At 45.4% G+C, this 15,033-nt stretch overlaps 1 protein-coding gene across 1 annotated transcript; it reads left to right on the forward strand.

Annotated features, from left to right (window-relative positions):
- The first annotated feature begins 529 nt into the window (after window positions 1-529).
- Window positions 530-6,082, forward strand: LOC115692190 (glycine-rich cell wall structural protein-like). The gene is made up of 6 exons (XM_056311628.1): window positions 530-650; window positions 1,892-2,136; window positions 3,848-4,220; window positions 4,893-5,246; window positions 5,542-5,628; window positions 5,674-6,082. The coding sequence occupies exons 1-6, from the start codon at window positions 530-532 to the stop codon at window positions 5,919-5,921; spliced, it is 1,428 nt and encodes a 475-aa protein (XP_056167603.1). The 3' UTR covers window positions 5,922-6,082.
- Window positions 6,083-15,033: the final 8,951 nt, after the last annotated feature.

Consider the following 15,033-nt stretch of genomic DNA (forward strand, 5'->3'; position numbering starts at 1 on the left):
ATTTCTGCATTGGCTCAGCATATCCATTGTTCAGTGGTTCAGGGCAATCCTAGTTTGCTTGCTACCTTTGTCTATGCTTCCAATTTGTGATGGATAGGTGATCTCTTTGGAAGTTCTTGGCTTCTTCTGCCATTAATACAACTTCTCCTTGGATAATCCTGGAAGATATTAACTTTGTACGTACCTCTCTGAAGTTAGTAAGATATAGCCTTTACTCCAGATATGGAGATGTTTGATGATACTCTTGTCCAAGCTGATCTTACTGATTTGAAGCACATTGGCAGCTCCTTCACATGGACAAAATTGTAGCATTGAGAAATGGGTAGCCAGGAAATTGGATCGTGTGTTTGTTAGTGCTTGGCTTGCTTCATTTATGCACTCCTGCGCTCATCATTTCCAATATTTCTGATCATTGTCATGCACTTGTAAGACAAGAGGAAGCTGTTCTCCACTTTCCAAAAGCCATTCAAATTCTTGAAGTTTTGGAGTAAACATTCTCTTTATCTGGAAGTGGTTGCTCAAGCTTGGCATGGGGAGGATGAGGGAACTGCAATGTTTACTCTTTATAGCAAAGCTTGCTAGAGCTCACATTGCTCTTAAGAAATTCAATAAAGATCATTTTAACCAGCATTTGCAGCAGATTCAACATTGTAAATTGGAGCCATCTACTTTGCGGCAGGAAATCCTATCAGGCGATTCCTTCTAAGTTGGATGATGATTTTATGCCGAAAGCAATGCTTTGGAAATTGCAAGAGTATGAGGAATCTTTTCTTTATCAGAAATCCAGGCTGAACTGGATGCAACTTGGGGATAGGAATACTGATTCGCAAATCTTTTAAGCAGATTTACTCTCAGCAAATTTTCAGAGTGCTGTTTTCTGAGGAAGGTGACAACTGAGGGACATGAAAACAATGCAGCGGAAGCAATGTTAAGAATTTGAGGAACCATAAACCTAAGAAGGCTTAACAAGAATATCGACAAATAATATTTGAGAACTAGATGAAGATGACACTAGAAAGGCTTAACAAGAATGTCATTCAGAGGAGGACAAAGTCGCCAATTATAGGTTCGTCCTATGATTTTATTAAGGTAATCAAATAATATCTACCCAAAAGAGTAGGAAAGCTCTCTTCGGATATGAATAATACATACCCATGATTTTATCGAGTGTGGACTATAAAAGTCATTGTGAGTTTTGAGAGATCGATTATAGTACATCGACTCCTGTAGTTATAAAGGTCCATCGTTTTGTTTGGTAGCCATTGTATGACTTGAACAACGACGGCTACGAACGTGAGAAATGCTCTCTTTTGGATTCTAGTGGTCTCTCCTAGAGAATGAAATCCTAATCTGTTCAGTGAACTGACGAAGTTTGTCATGCAAATCATGACAAAAAGTAAGATGGTTGGTGCTTTGGGAGTTTGGCAATTTCTAGAATTATCAGCCAATGGAATACACTTTGGGAAAATGAGGACTCCTCCACTCCAACCTATAAATATGTCTCATTCTCATTTCTTCTACCCCAAGCTCACAAACCTCCTGAACTCCATTCTCTTTTATCATACTGTTTAATTGACCTAGCTAGCAACCTAAAAAATTATCATTGGTGTGTTCACTTTCACAAATGAATACATTTCGACAATTCCTCCTGCAAGATTGTTCAAGGCCCTAATTCTGGACTCACATAACCTGATTCCCAAACTCATGCCTCAAGCTATCAAGAATATTGACATCATCCAAGGTGATGGACGGGCTGGAACCATTAAGCAAATCAACTTCATTGAAGGCGATTATGCGTTTCTGCCATATAATTGTGCTTTATTTCTAGCTTAAACATATGTTATGGCATATAATAGTATGCTATGATACGATCTCCTTCTATTGTACACAGGTAATCAGCTTAGCAGTTTGAAGAATCGAGTGGATGAGCTGGACAAGGAGACGTTTACGTACAAGTATACCATGATTGATCTGAAGGAGAAGTTTGAATCTATTATTTACGAAGTCAAGTTTGAGCCAACACCAGAAGGCGGGAGCAAGAACGAGATGACGAGCACGTATTACATAGAGGGCGATGTTGAGCTCAAAGAAGAGGACATTAAGGCGGGCAAAGAGAGAGCCTTGGGAATGTACAAGGTTGCCGAAGCATACCTCCTCCAAATCCTGACGCTTATGTTTGAAACTTCAAATGCTCTCCTAAATAAATTCAAGAAGTCCTGTCAATAAGTACTCGTGATATTTTCCGTCTTCAGTTAGACGTATCCGAGTTCATTTACTTCTATATGGCTATAAAGGTCCCTTAGATTTAGATGGCAATAAAGATATGATATGTACTTTTTACATAGTTGTGAGTGATTCCTGTAATCGCCCTTCGAGAGGAGCTATTTGCAATGTTACTGATGGTTATATTCATAGAATTGTCACAATTATGTGGTACACTATTATCGTTTCTGTTTTAGTAATTTGTTCAAAGGATTATGAGTTAATTGTCTCATTCCATCGAGAAAATTCATATTCACACTCTTTAGAATAAGTTCAATTTTTGGAAAATACAGTATTTATGCATCTGAGCTTATATATCCCTTTCACGATGAATAATTTGGATTGTGCAATTATATTTTTAATTTTCCGTTGTTTCTTTTTTCATTTTGCAGAGCATCGTGTGTGCCCAATTAGCCAGTACTAGCTAGATATAAAAATTTTGATATTTCTCAGACAGAATCTGCAATAGCAGATCGGGAATCAGAAGAAAAGGCCATTTGAACATTAGGGGAGGTACACGAACCACATAGGTTATATCATGATTTTGATGGTATTGAACCATGACAGTAGCATTTTGTGTCGCTAAAAATCGCAAAAATATTAAGAAAATTCCCGGAAGATTGGCTAGATCATGGATTTATAAAATCATATCATTAAGCGGTCCGATTATCATGGAAATTACAAATACATTAACGCAAAAATTAACGGATAGAAAATCTTGGGCATTGATTTAAACTTATTATTATTTGATCGATGTACCAACATAAAACCAGCCCTTCCTAACAACACACGTATATATGCAAATTCCATCTATGTCGTGAGATTAAGAAAAGAGATCGGAGAAAGAAATCAGTTTTCTTCCGGTTTCAACAAAGGCATCATTTTTACGCATTCAAGTACGTTTTTTTAAATATATTTAATGATGCCTTCATCGAAATATTGGCCAATAGCCGGAATTTTATGTTAAATGATGATATGATGATGAGATATTCTAACATTTTGTACCAGAATAATGCTGAATTTATCAACTTATTCGAATGTCCTTTGGCCCTCCTGGAACTGCATTTGAAATTTAAGTATTAAATCATTCTATATGGAATCGGGCAATAACCAAAAGAAATCTGAAACTTTTCGAGGCAATATTGCACTTTCATTTCATTACAAGCAAGACGGTACACCGACATTGACGCTCGCAGTCGAGAGCAACATCATATGAAAGCCAAGATAAGTGGAGACGATTGCCTCAAAGATTATGTAATGATATACTGTTTTTTATCCTACTTAATGTTTTATTAGGAGCTCCCTTTCACCGGGGACCTTGAGCCGCTCCTTATTCTTGATGTTTCTTGTGTCCATATCCTGCAAAATACAGATAATTAATAATTTTTCTATCATTTGCAAAAGAAATCAATTTCTTGTTATTTTAAATAGTGAATAATGCATGAAACAGAAACGCATTGCATGATCGAATAAGAAAGTATGCTATTGGGAAAATGAGCATCAATACTGGACTTGTGTAAACAGATTGTTTGGATTCGGTTATTCTTGAGAGTGTCTCACCTTGCGAGTGACATGCATTCCCTAGTCGTCTCCACGCCTAGGAGGAGGAGGAGGAGGAGGAGATCTAAGCCCGCGGGGTGGCGGTGGTGGAGGAGGCCTGTTAGCCGGGGGAGGTGGTGGAGGAGGCCTATTAACCGGTGGCGGTGGCGGTGGTGGAGGAGGCCTGTTAGCCGGGGGAGGTGGTGGAGGAGGCCTATTAACCAGTGGAGGTGGAGGTGGTGGAGGAGGCCTATTAACCGGTGGCGGTGGCAGTGGTGGAGGAGGTCTGTTAGCCGGGGGAGGTGGTGGAGGAGGCCTATTAACCGGTGGCGGTGGCGATGGCGATCTAGGGGGTGGAGGTGTCGGAGGAGGTGGTGGAGGAGATCTTGAGGGTGGTGGAGGTGGAGGTGTCGAAAGAGGTGGTGACTTGGGTGGTGGAGGAGGCGTGGGTGGTGGAGGTGTCGGAGGAGGTGGTGACTTTGGCGGTGGTGGTGGCGGCGGAGGAGTGGGTGGTGGTGGTGGTGGGAGGAGGTGGTGGGTGGAGGAGGTGTGGGTGGTGGAGGTGTCGGAGGAGGTGGTGACTTGGGTGGTGGAGGAGGCGTGGGTGTTGGAGGTGTCGGAGGATGTGGTGACTTTGGCGGTGGTGGTGGCGGAGGAGTGGGTGGTGGTGGTGTTGGAGGAGGTGGCGGAGGAGAAGGCGTGGGTGGTGGAGGTGTCGGAGGAGGTGGTGACTTTGGCGGTGGTGGTGGCGGAGGAGTGGGTGGTGGTGGTGTTGGAGAAGGTGGCGGTGGAGGAGGTGTGGGTGGTGGAGGTGTCGGAGGAGGTGGTGACTTGGGTGGTGGAGGAGGCGTGGGTGTTGGAGGTGTCGGAGGTGGTGGTGGCGGTGGTGGTGGCGGAGGAGGGTGGTGGTGGTGTTGGAGGAGGTGGCGGTGGAGAAGGCGTGGGTGGTGGAGGTGTCGGAGGAGGTGGTGACTTTGGCGGTGGTGGTGGTGGAGGGTGGGTGGGGTGGGTGGTGGTGGTGGTGGTGGTGGAGGAGGTGGTGACTTGGGGGGTGGAGGTGGAAGGAGGTGGTGACTTGGGTGGTGGAGGAGGTGGTGACTTGGGGGGTGGAGGTGTCGAAGGAGGTGGTGACTTGGGTGGTGGAGGAGGCGTGGATTTTGCAGGTGTCGGAGGAGGTGGTGACTTTGGCGGTGGTGGTGGCGGCGGAGGAGTGGGTGGTGGTGGTGTTGGAGGAGGTGGCGGTGGAGGAGGCGTGGGTGGTGGAGGTGTCGGAGGAGGTGGTGACTTGGGTGGTGGAGGTGTCGGAGGAGGTGGTGACTTTGGCGGTGGTGGTGGCAGTGTTGGAGGAGGTGGCGGTGGTGACTTGGGTGGTGGAGGTGTCGGAGGAGGTGGTGACTTTGGCGGTGGTGGTGGCGGAGGAGTGGGTGGTGGTGGTGTTGGAGGAGGTGGTGACTTGGGTGGTGGAGGTGTCGAAGGAGGTGGTGACTTGGGTGGTGGAGGGTGGAGGTGGAGGTGTTGGAGGAGGTGGTGACTTTGGCGGTGGTGGTGGCGGAGGAGTGGGTGGTGGTGGTGTTGGAGGAGGTGGCGGTGGAGGAGGCGGTGGTGGAGGTGTCGGAGGAGGTGGTGACTTGGGTGGTGGAGGTGTCGGAGGAGGTGGTGACTTTGGTGGTGGTGGTGGTGGAGTGGGTGGTGGTGGTGGTGTTGGAGGAGGTGGCGGTGGAGGAGGTGGTGACTTGGGAGGTGGCGGTGGAGGAGGTGGTGACTTGGGTGGTGGAGGTGTTGAAGGAGGTGGTGACTTGGGTGGCGGAGGAGGCGTGGGTGGCGGAGGTGGAGGAGATCTTGGCGGTGGCGGTGGTGGCATGGGTGGCGGAGGTGGCGGAGGAGGTGGTGACTTGGGCGGTGGTGGTGGCGGTGGTGGAGGAGATCTTGGCGGTGGCGGTGGCGGTGGTGGCGTGGGTGGCGGAGGTGGCGGAGGAGGTGGAGACTTGAAAAACGGAGGTGGCAGTGGCCACCCAGGATGGGGAGGCGTTTTGGGCGGTGGAGGGGGTGGAGACTTATGGATCCATGGTGGAGGCAAAGGCTGCCACTGCCACCATGGAGGAGGAGGAGGAGGAGGATGAGAGTCGGGCGGCGGAGGAGATTTCCCAGGAAGTGAAGTGTGTATCGTAATACCAAGGTTTTCGGTGGCTTCCGTCGGCAAGCTAAGAGATGCTATTGCCACCAGTAGAGTGGCAACCAAGGAGGCCATTGAGGACCTCATCATGTTCTTCTCCAAGCTCGCCAAAGCTTGGATTTTGGTGATGCCAATTCCAAAGCTCTCCCGCTCTTTATATAGACTCTGCCATCACCTTCATATGAGTGAAAACCAAAGGGGGTAGAATTACTCAATAAACATACAAGAAGTCAACTATGATGAGAGTAAATGAAGTGCAAATCGTATCCATAATCTCTTCTTCCTTTTTTTAATATTCATGTGTTATATCTTTCTTGTATGTCAGCCACAATCAAGGAAAATTAGGAAATCCAATTTCTATTTTTGGGTTAATACTAGTTCGCAAGTATTTGGGGTGGATCTAACTAGAGAAAGGCATAATTCCGTCGAAAACTCTTCATCGCATTTAACAGCTTTGATTCCAAAACGATCGATATGACTCGACTACTATTGGACGGAAGATGGTAACTCAAGGATACTAAATTCATTGATTATCAAAGCTAGCTTGAGTTCGATAAGTGCATGTTATATAGCTCATGCTCTTAGAAATAGGAAGTTATGGAGGAAACACATACACATAACTAATAAATTATATATATATATGTGTTTCTTTGTTTTTTACAGAATTACACTTTTAGTCTCTCAAATTTCAAATCTTCGTAGTCTAGCCCTTATAGTATTATTCTGTTATTTTTCTAATACTATCTAATACAATCTCCCCCCCCCCCCCCCCTCCCCCAAAAATAAAAATAAAAAATTTCATGGAGTGGTAGAATCTTATGGTGTTGAGTCTCTTAACTCAAAAGTCACCACTAGCAAGGAATTTCATTTCCGTCATTAATTTCTTGCGTTATATTTGAATAAAGGAATAAGGGGAATCCTAAATCCAAATTAAAAAAAAAAATTGCAATATTTAATTAAACAAAGATTTACATAGAGTTAATGAGTAAACTAATTTGCTTTTAGAGTGATAAGTACTTCAGAGATATTTTATACTCAAAACTTTAATATGAAAGTTAGGACAACTAAAATTTGCAACAAGAGTATCCTATGAGGTCACATGGCGGTAACGTTGAATTATTACTAGGGGTGTGCTTGTTTCGGAAAAAAATATCATGATAAAAGAAAATATTTTCCGATAAATTATTTTTCAGGAAAATACTTTCCCATTTTTTCAGGTTATGGAATTAATTTTCCTAACTTTAAACGTGCATTGTTTTTTTTTTTTGCTGTAAATGATTTTCCATCGGCTGATCGATTTCAGCAAATCAATATATAATGGTCCACAAAACTAATTTGCGAAAAACTTTTTCACTTATACAAACACACCCTTCTATGTTCTCTCTTAGGACGAGAAGAAGCCCCCTTACATGATTAAGCTCGTAATGTCTCATTATCTCATGGATCAAGTAAAACGGAAGCTTTCGGCCAATAAAAGAGGAAGTAAAAACGTAAGCTGAAATTCAGATTTGTGGTCCAAGAACGAGAAGGTTAGTGCCCGTTCGCCGAAACCACGAGTCAATTCCATTGTTCATTAATCACTGAAATCAACTCCAAAGAATGTGTGAATGAATTAGGTGCAATCACGAGTATGTTTGACCTAAAAACGTCGGGCTCGCTAGTTTTTCTGGTGAGATTGCCAAATTTTTGAAAGTGAGACACCCCCATGCGTTGATACGTGGTGAAACTGAGGGACCTTATGCTATAACATATTAAATGGTACACCCGTCGCATTGACACTTGACGGAAAGAGCCTTAGTCTCAATACTATATGGCACATTATACTAAGGGTGGGTTTGGTAACATTTCCGTTCTCGGAAATATTTTTTTTTTTAGAAATAGTTTTTTCTATTATTATTTCTTGCACGAGTTTCTAAGCAGACGAAAGCATTTGGTAACTGTATAAAATATATATTCTCGGATATAAAAAGAAGAGAAAAGCTTTCGGTATGACCCTAAAAAAATTTTGTGATGTGGAATTTTTTGAGATTTTTCTAATTTTTTTTCTTTTCTTTTTTTCCTCCATTCTTCTTCCTCCTCACCGAGCCACCACAAGGTCGGCCTCGCCAGGCCACCGCGAGGTCGACCTTGCCGGCCATCGCCGAGGCCCGGTGACCGGCTAGAGAAGGAAGAAGAAAGAAGGAAAAAGGGAAAAGAAAAAAAAATGACTTGTTTCATAAATTATTCTCGGACATAAATATGTAGGTTTTTTTTACTTCTTGTTTATGTTTCAAATCTATTCCCTGACCACTTTTCTCATCCGGGCAATAGAAAAACTAATAGACGTTACCAAATGGATTTCTTTTCTTTTTTTGTTCCGGAAAACAAAAAATCGAAAAAAATTAGAGAAACAAAATTATTACCGTATAGGCCCTAAGAGACTGCCCGGTGATTTCTCTAGTTTTGTAGATGCCGGTCCCTTTTCTCCTAACAATTCCTCGCATCTCCAATGCTAGCCTGCTAGGGTAGTGTAGATTATTAAATTTAAAGTAGCTTGAGGTCGCTAACTATGGATCTATCTATCTAGAGATGCTATTATCCGTCTATATATATATAAATATATATGTGCGTGTATATATATGCTGCTATATATGTATTTAGGTTAAAGAAAATTAGGGAGTATATTTGGCTTCAAAGAATAAAAATGAGGAATATATATTGGTGGCTATCATGTTATGTTTCAACCTTAAGACAGCAACTATGTCATAAAGATAACATAAATGAAATAAAAAATTAGTGAAGGTTGATAGGTAGAATTAACGTTTCTGTTCTTTCTCTTTTTCTTCTTTTATTTCCCTAAAAGAGAAGGTAGAATGAGTCGATGCAAAAATATACTAATAAAAGCTAGGTCAAATTATGACCTAACTGGATTTAAATACCGAGATGCTAGGCTACGGCTAGGAAGAGCCCCAAAGGAAGGTAGCCAAATTAAGGGATAATGATACCGCAAATATCTTAACTTTTTTCCAATCTATCGACAAAATTACTAACTTGGTACTAACTAGGGGTGTCAAAACTAAATACGATACCCGAATCGAAACACGAACCGACCCGACCCAAACACGAAATTTTCTTATTGGGTCGGGTTAGATCTCAACTTGTTTGGGTAACAATAAAGATAATTGGGTATTGTTTGGATCTATTGGGCTTGGGTACCCAAGCCCAACCCAAACAAGGAAACCCGGTCGTGCATCACCCCCTTGTTCTCGGCGATGAAGGCCCCGACCTCCAGGAACTTCTGCCTCAGGTCGTACTCGATCTCGAACACCCTCTTGCACCTCCTGCACTGCACCTCCCCTGTGATGCTCTCTATCCGGTTCGCGAGGAGGTGGCTCATGCTGTGCACGGCGGCCCGCCGCGTCGTTGCTCACGGGAACGGCGCGGGATGCTCTCCTCGCCGTCTCCGCAGCCTCCCGGGGTCGGCGGCGGGGTCCGCCGCCGCGGCCGCGTGGGCGGCCCGCGGCGCCTCGGAGGAACGGCGAGCTTGCCAGGGCGAGGCAAGAGGGATTTCGCAGACAGGAGCTCCGACTGTCGCTGGTCTTGTGGGGCGGGAGAAATGGAGAGCGAGAGGGCGAGGTGGTGGTGGTGGTGGTGGTGATCGGGCTCGTTCTCGCCGCCGTCGAGGTCGGAGAACCGCCTGCTGGCGGCGGCGAGCTGGCTGTTCTTCCTCTTCCGGCTTAATGCGGAGCCGCCGTTCATCATCGCCTTGCCATACACACCTTCCGGTGGCGATCGGACGACGAGAACAGCCACGGATTGCTCCGCCGGAGACGTGGGTCTGTCACGGAGGAGGACGGCGGTGATTTCGGGGGGAGATCTCGCAGAGATTGATCGGAGATGGAGATGGAGACGATGGCGATGATGGAGTTGAAGAGAGACGGTTGCGCTCGCCGCGGTTGTTATGGTTCTCGTTCGAAGTCAATGGGGGAGTTTGCGTGGCCCGCCCTCCCGGCGCCCGCTAGGGCTCCCGCTCCTTCCTCGTTGAGGTCGTCGCCGGAATCCCCCGCGCCGAGGACTTAGCTGATGGGTTGTCGGAGCTGTCCGTATCGGAGGTGATTTGTTTTTTTGGGGCTTTTCGAAGCTGTCCGTATCGGAGTTGGGATGGATGAGAAAAGGTTCGTTTGGCTGAGTTTGAAACACGGAACCCGACCCGGATCGACCCGACCCGATCACTTGGCTATATCTTGTTCGGGTCTTGTCTCGGGTCGGGCCGAGCACACCTGTCTAGTATTTTGGGTCGGGTTGAGTATCATGTAAACCCGACCCGACCCGACCCGACCCATTGACACCCCTAGTACTAACACGGTTAGGTAACCGTTTAAAACGATGATTTGGCGTACTTACACGACAAAAATTGTCCAAAGATGCTGATTTGGCTGGGCAAGGTTGAGCCTCGCCGGCCCTTATCTCTAGCCGGTCGCAAATATATTAATTTTTGTTCGTTTTTAAATCAAGAACCTAACATTTTCTTTTGTTCAATCACACGCCTCAATTTTTCAAATTAGCCTCAATGTGGTGCTTCTGTTAAATCTATCGACAGAAATTATTGGCTTGGTACTAACGCGGTTAGGCAACCGTTTAGAACGATGATGTGGCATGCTTACGCGACAAAAATTGTCCAAAGATGCTGACTAGGATGACAACTAAGACTAAAAATAATTAATAATGTTTTTTTCTCTTTGTTTCTTTCTTCTTTTCCTTCTTCTTATTCTTTCTTCTTCCTTCTCTGTCCAGATATGGCCCTCTCTTCTTCTTCTTCTTCTTCTTCTTCTTCTTCTTCTTTGTGTAGCCACAACCGTTGTGTCATGAAGCCATCATCAATGACGACCTCTCTGAACCCATCACCGCGGCACCCTCATTTTTGGCGTCATCTCTATCGGACCTGCAACTCGTGCCGTACCCATCACCCACCTACAAATGGCAACACGTTAATTGATTACTTTTTAACTGTATAGACTTCGACTGCCGGTCTAGAGTTTTTTAGGGGTTTTGCTTCAATCTATAACGCACTGCCTCCGACTCGAGGGGCGACCTCTGTCTAAGGCGAGCCACATCCTAATCGAAGCACGCAACCTTGGATATGAGAGCGTGCATCTCTAATTCGGGGCACCGTGGAATTCGGTGCGTGGTGGTGACCCTTGGTGTTTGGTGGCGGTGGTGATGGAGTCTGATGGCGGTTGGTGGTTGCGGCGATAGCGACCAATTGCATTGCTGCTATTTGAGCCGTGATGGATGTTAGCATATATAATTCAAAAGTTTAACACATAAACCCCGCAAAGGTGCGAAATAAGATATTTTAATACCCTTACGCATAAGCTGGATTAGAAATGACATTGTGGAATTTGACAAATGAGGATTGCACATGCGAAATAATCTAGAGCAATATCTAACTTAGATAACACGCCAGATTGTTCAATCCAAAAGCTTAAGTTTACATATTGAGCGTGACTACAAATATATAAAAAGCATACGAATCATGTAGAATACTTTAACAATGGAGATAGTTGGAATTCGGACGAAACATAAAAACGTTAATGGTCCGAAACAAGTCATGACAATAAACTTGAACCATAAGACTTAATCAATAGAATATTGGGATATGTGCACTAGAAGTTCTAAAACATGTCACAAAAGTGCAATTGAGTCCTAAAACTTGCAAAAGGTGTAATCGAGTCCTAAAACTTGTCAAATTGGTTCGATCAACTCTTAAAGTTAATACCGTCTAATTTACTAACGGAAAATGTTGATTTGCCGCTGACGTGTCCTATTTTATTACTTTTCTTGAGACACGTGGCGATGATATGGCGTCTAACAAGCGCCACGTCAGAAAAAAATTAAAAAATATATAAATTAAATCAGAAAAAAGCTATAAAAAAACAAAAAGACCCAACTAGCGACCGTGGCGGTGGCCAAGCCCTCGCCGGTGGCTACTGCCACAGCCGTCGGGAAGGGCCGGCGGAGGTCGCCTGGGCCTTCCCAAAGCCCGACGACCCTCACTGACCCCGAGCGAGCCCCCGGCGAAGGCCTGCAGCCCCGATCTGGGGGACAACGCGACCCTCGCCCCAGATCTGAGCGAGGGTTGCCGGCCCTTGCCTAGGGACGGCAAGGACTCGCCCAACGCGGCCTCCAGCGACGGCTCGAGCCTCTTCATGGGTAGGTGAGGCCCGACCTGGCCAGATCTGGTGAGGTCGAGCCTCGCCGGCGGCTGGGCAAGGCACGACCTCGCCAGATCCGGCGAGGTTGGGCCTCGCCCAGCGAGAGGCCACCCTCGCCGGCCTCTAGCCTCTGGCCAGTCGGACCGCCTCGCCAGCCTCTGGCCTCTGGCCGATCGTCGGTCCGGCGATCGGCTGGAGGAAGGAGGGAGGGGAGGGAAAAAAAAGAAAAAAATATATTCAAAAAAAATATTAAAATATTATTAAAGTTGTCCACGTCAGCCCCGGTGACTGGCCGCCGGTCGGTCAGTGTCCATGTCAGCAAAATCTAGCCAAAATTGACTGAAAAGACTGAATTGGCACAAAAACAAAAGGTTTAGGACTGAATTGGCACCAATAAAAAGGTTTAGGACTGAATTGGCACCAATTCAAAAGGTTTATGACTAAATTTGTACCAAAAAAAGGTTTATGACTGAATTGGCATAAAAAAAAGGTTTAGGACTAAATTGGCACAAATGCAAAAGATTTAAGACTTCTTTGGCACTTTTCCCGGTATCAGAGTTAGTCAATAAGAGTAGAGTTTGGTCAACAATGAACAGAACAATCGATAACTTGAAGGGAATTCATAACTCGCCAAGGAAGTCGTCGACAATATCCTGAAAGTTATCGACGAGAGCCTTAATCAAGACTTAAAAAGTTGATTAATAAAGTCTTTGACAGTGGGCAATCGACACAAAAACGTAAGTGTTGGATAATTATGTTTATTGTTGTTATTTGAGGATTTTTGTAATTGTGAATAAGTGTTGTTGAATAACTTTATAGATAAGTGTTGCATGGAGTAACTGCAGATATGTAACAGTCTGAATTTTCGATCCTTTTCCCAGGATTTAAGGAATGAATATTTTGACCAATGCACTTATAGTGAGATCTCACCCGGAAATGCACATTCACGGGATGCTAACCTTAGGGGTAGGGCTATTACGAGATTGAGTTCGCACGACCAAAGAACTCGACCTAGGTTCGATCTTCGACCATATCGATTGACGAGGGAATGTTTTGAGCCAACCGAGACCGGTCTACTTGATTGATCGTGTCCGAAGGGAACTAGTGACAGACCCTTGCAATTATATGACAATCGAGGTCATCTCGGGTGGAGTAAACTTAAACGTGATTTGACTTAGTGTTGGTCACGGGTCGAGAGCGCATAATCCCAATGAGCCACCCGTTAGCCGGAGATAAGCTAAAGTTGCAATTGTCCAATTTTAGTCATTTCTTGGAATTCGGGCCGGGAATCGAGAATTTTGAAAGTGACAATTTTGAGCGGCCGATGACGTTTTGGCTTGGCCAACCTTGGGGCCACCCATTTCGCAAAAAATGGATTTCGGTCGGGACCGAAAATGACGATTTTGCCCCTCCGGTCACCGATAGCGATTGAAGTCGTTTGAGGTTATTTTTCGAGGCTAGTGTCATTTTGGGGTGGCCACGCATACCAAGAGTCGTTTTGGCCAAAAATTGGAATTTCGACAAAAATTGGAAAAATAATACTATTTTATTCCTGAAGCTTTGACGTGGATTTTCGAGGGCTTGTGCGATGAATTTCGCGATTCCGACGCCATATTATGTTGGCCACGCACATATGGAACGCGTATGTACGAAAATTGAAATTTCGGTTCGGGATCAGAAAATTACGAAAATGCCCCTAGGCCATTTTTGGACAATTCCGAATTTAGAAAATTTTTGGGGTTCTAACCAAGGTGAGTTAACTTAATTCAGGTCTGGTCAGCCCTTGGTTAGGGACAAAGGACCATTTTACCCCTAAATTATTGGATGAGAAGGAAAGATAGCCATTGGATCAAGGGCAAAATTGTCCAATTGGCCTAGATTGAGACACATGGATTCTACTCACACCAAACTTTGACTCATTTGACTAGACTACTCTCTCTCTCTCGTGAAGACCATTCAGCCATTTCCCCCAAAATTTTCTCTCTTTTCCCGTTTCCATTTCTGCGGTTACGTTTCGCTCAAAGCAAGTCGTTCACGTAGAACAGCATCCCGGCTGCCCTGCCCATCCAGCACCACTAAGCAATCGGTTTCGACCAAGACCAACCACCACAGCCACGGTTTCGGTCCCGCAATGCCTCTCTCTCTCTCTTTTTCTCTCTTCCCGTTTTGTAAACAATACTGCAGCCGGAGCTTCGCCGAGCTCCGTCATTCCGTCGACACCGCCGTCCAAGACGTCCATACGTCGCCGCCCTAGCACCGTCCGTACAAGTGTCCGTACGATGCTTTCGCCCGTCCGTACGAATCACTGTTCACGCGGACCGCACGGACTGCCATTATCACCGGCACCTTGCCGGCCACCATCCAGCCTCCGTCCGTACGGCGTCCATACGAAAAGTACTGCATTCACGCCGTCCGTACGTCGCCGGCGCAACGCCTCCCAGCCGCTGCCGTGTCCGCCCGTTCACCCGTTAAATCTCGCCTTTTTGGGTAAGTGTTTTCCCCAAATGTCATTTAGGAGTTCAGGTATCGTAGGGCATGTTTAGGGTTTAGTTCGGGTAGTTTATGTGGCTATTTTAGGACTAAATTGAAGGCTAATTGTTTGGTTGTTGTGGGCTGAATCGGAGACTAAGTTGGCAAGGAAATTTGCGAGGTTTAGGAGGCTCGATGATGGCGAGGTGTTGTGGATTGATTGTGACCGAATTGTGCGATTGATTGGTAGAATTATGCCTTGAATGGCACTTTGTATGTGGTTGTGTGGCTCGTGATGGTTGGCTGGTTTGGTGTGTGTTTCGGCCTGAATGTGGCTTGGCCGTGTGCCTCGTGTGTGTGGCCGTGAGGTGTGTGAGTATGGGAGTGTGATTGTGC

This window comes from Syzygium oleosum, unplaced genomic scaffold, assembly GCF_021117445.2.
Source record: "Syzygium oleosum isolate NSW1041296 unplaced genomic scaffold, Sole_v2.1 Sole_v2.05, whole genome shotgun sequence".
In the NCBI taxonomy this organism is placed as follows: Eukaryota; Viridiplantae; Streptophyta; class Magnoliopsida; order Myrtales; family Myrtaceae; genus Syzygium; species Syzygium oleosum.

What these genes read in the sequence shown, in the direction of transcription:
- LOC115692190 (XM_056311628.1), top strand. Translation starts at nt 530, where the DNA reads ATGGGGAGGATGAGGGAACTGCAATGTTTACTCTTTATAGCAAAGCTT. An exon ending in TTTGCAGCAGATTCAACATT is followed by an intron (nt 651 to 1,891) that starts GTAAATTGGAGC and finishes TATTGTACACAG; the next exon opens with GTAATCAGCTTAGCAGTTTG. An exon ending in AGGTGGAGGTGTCGAAAGAG is followed by an intron (nt 4,221 to 4,892) that starts GTGGTGACTTGG and finishes GTGGTGGAGGAG; the next exon opens with GTGGTGACTTGGGGGGTGGA.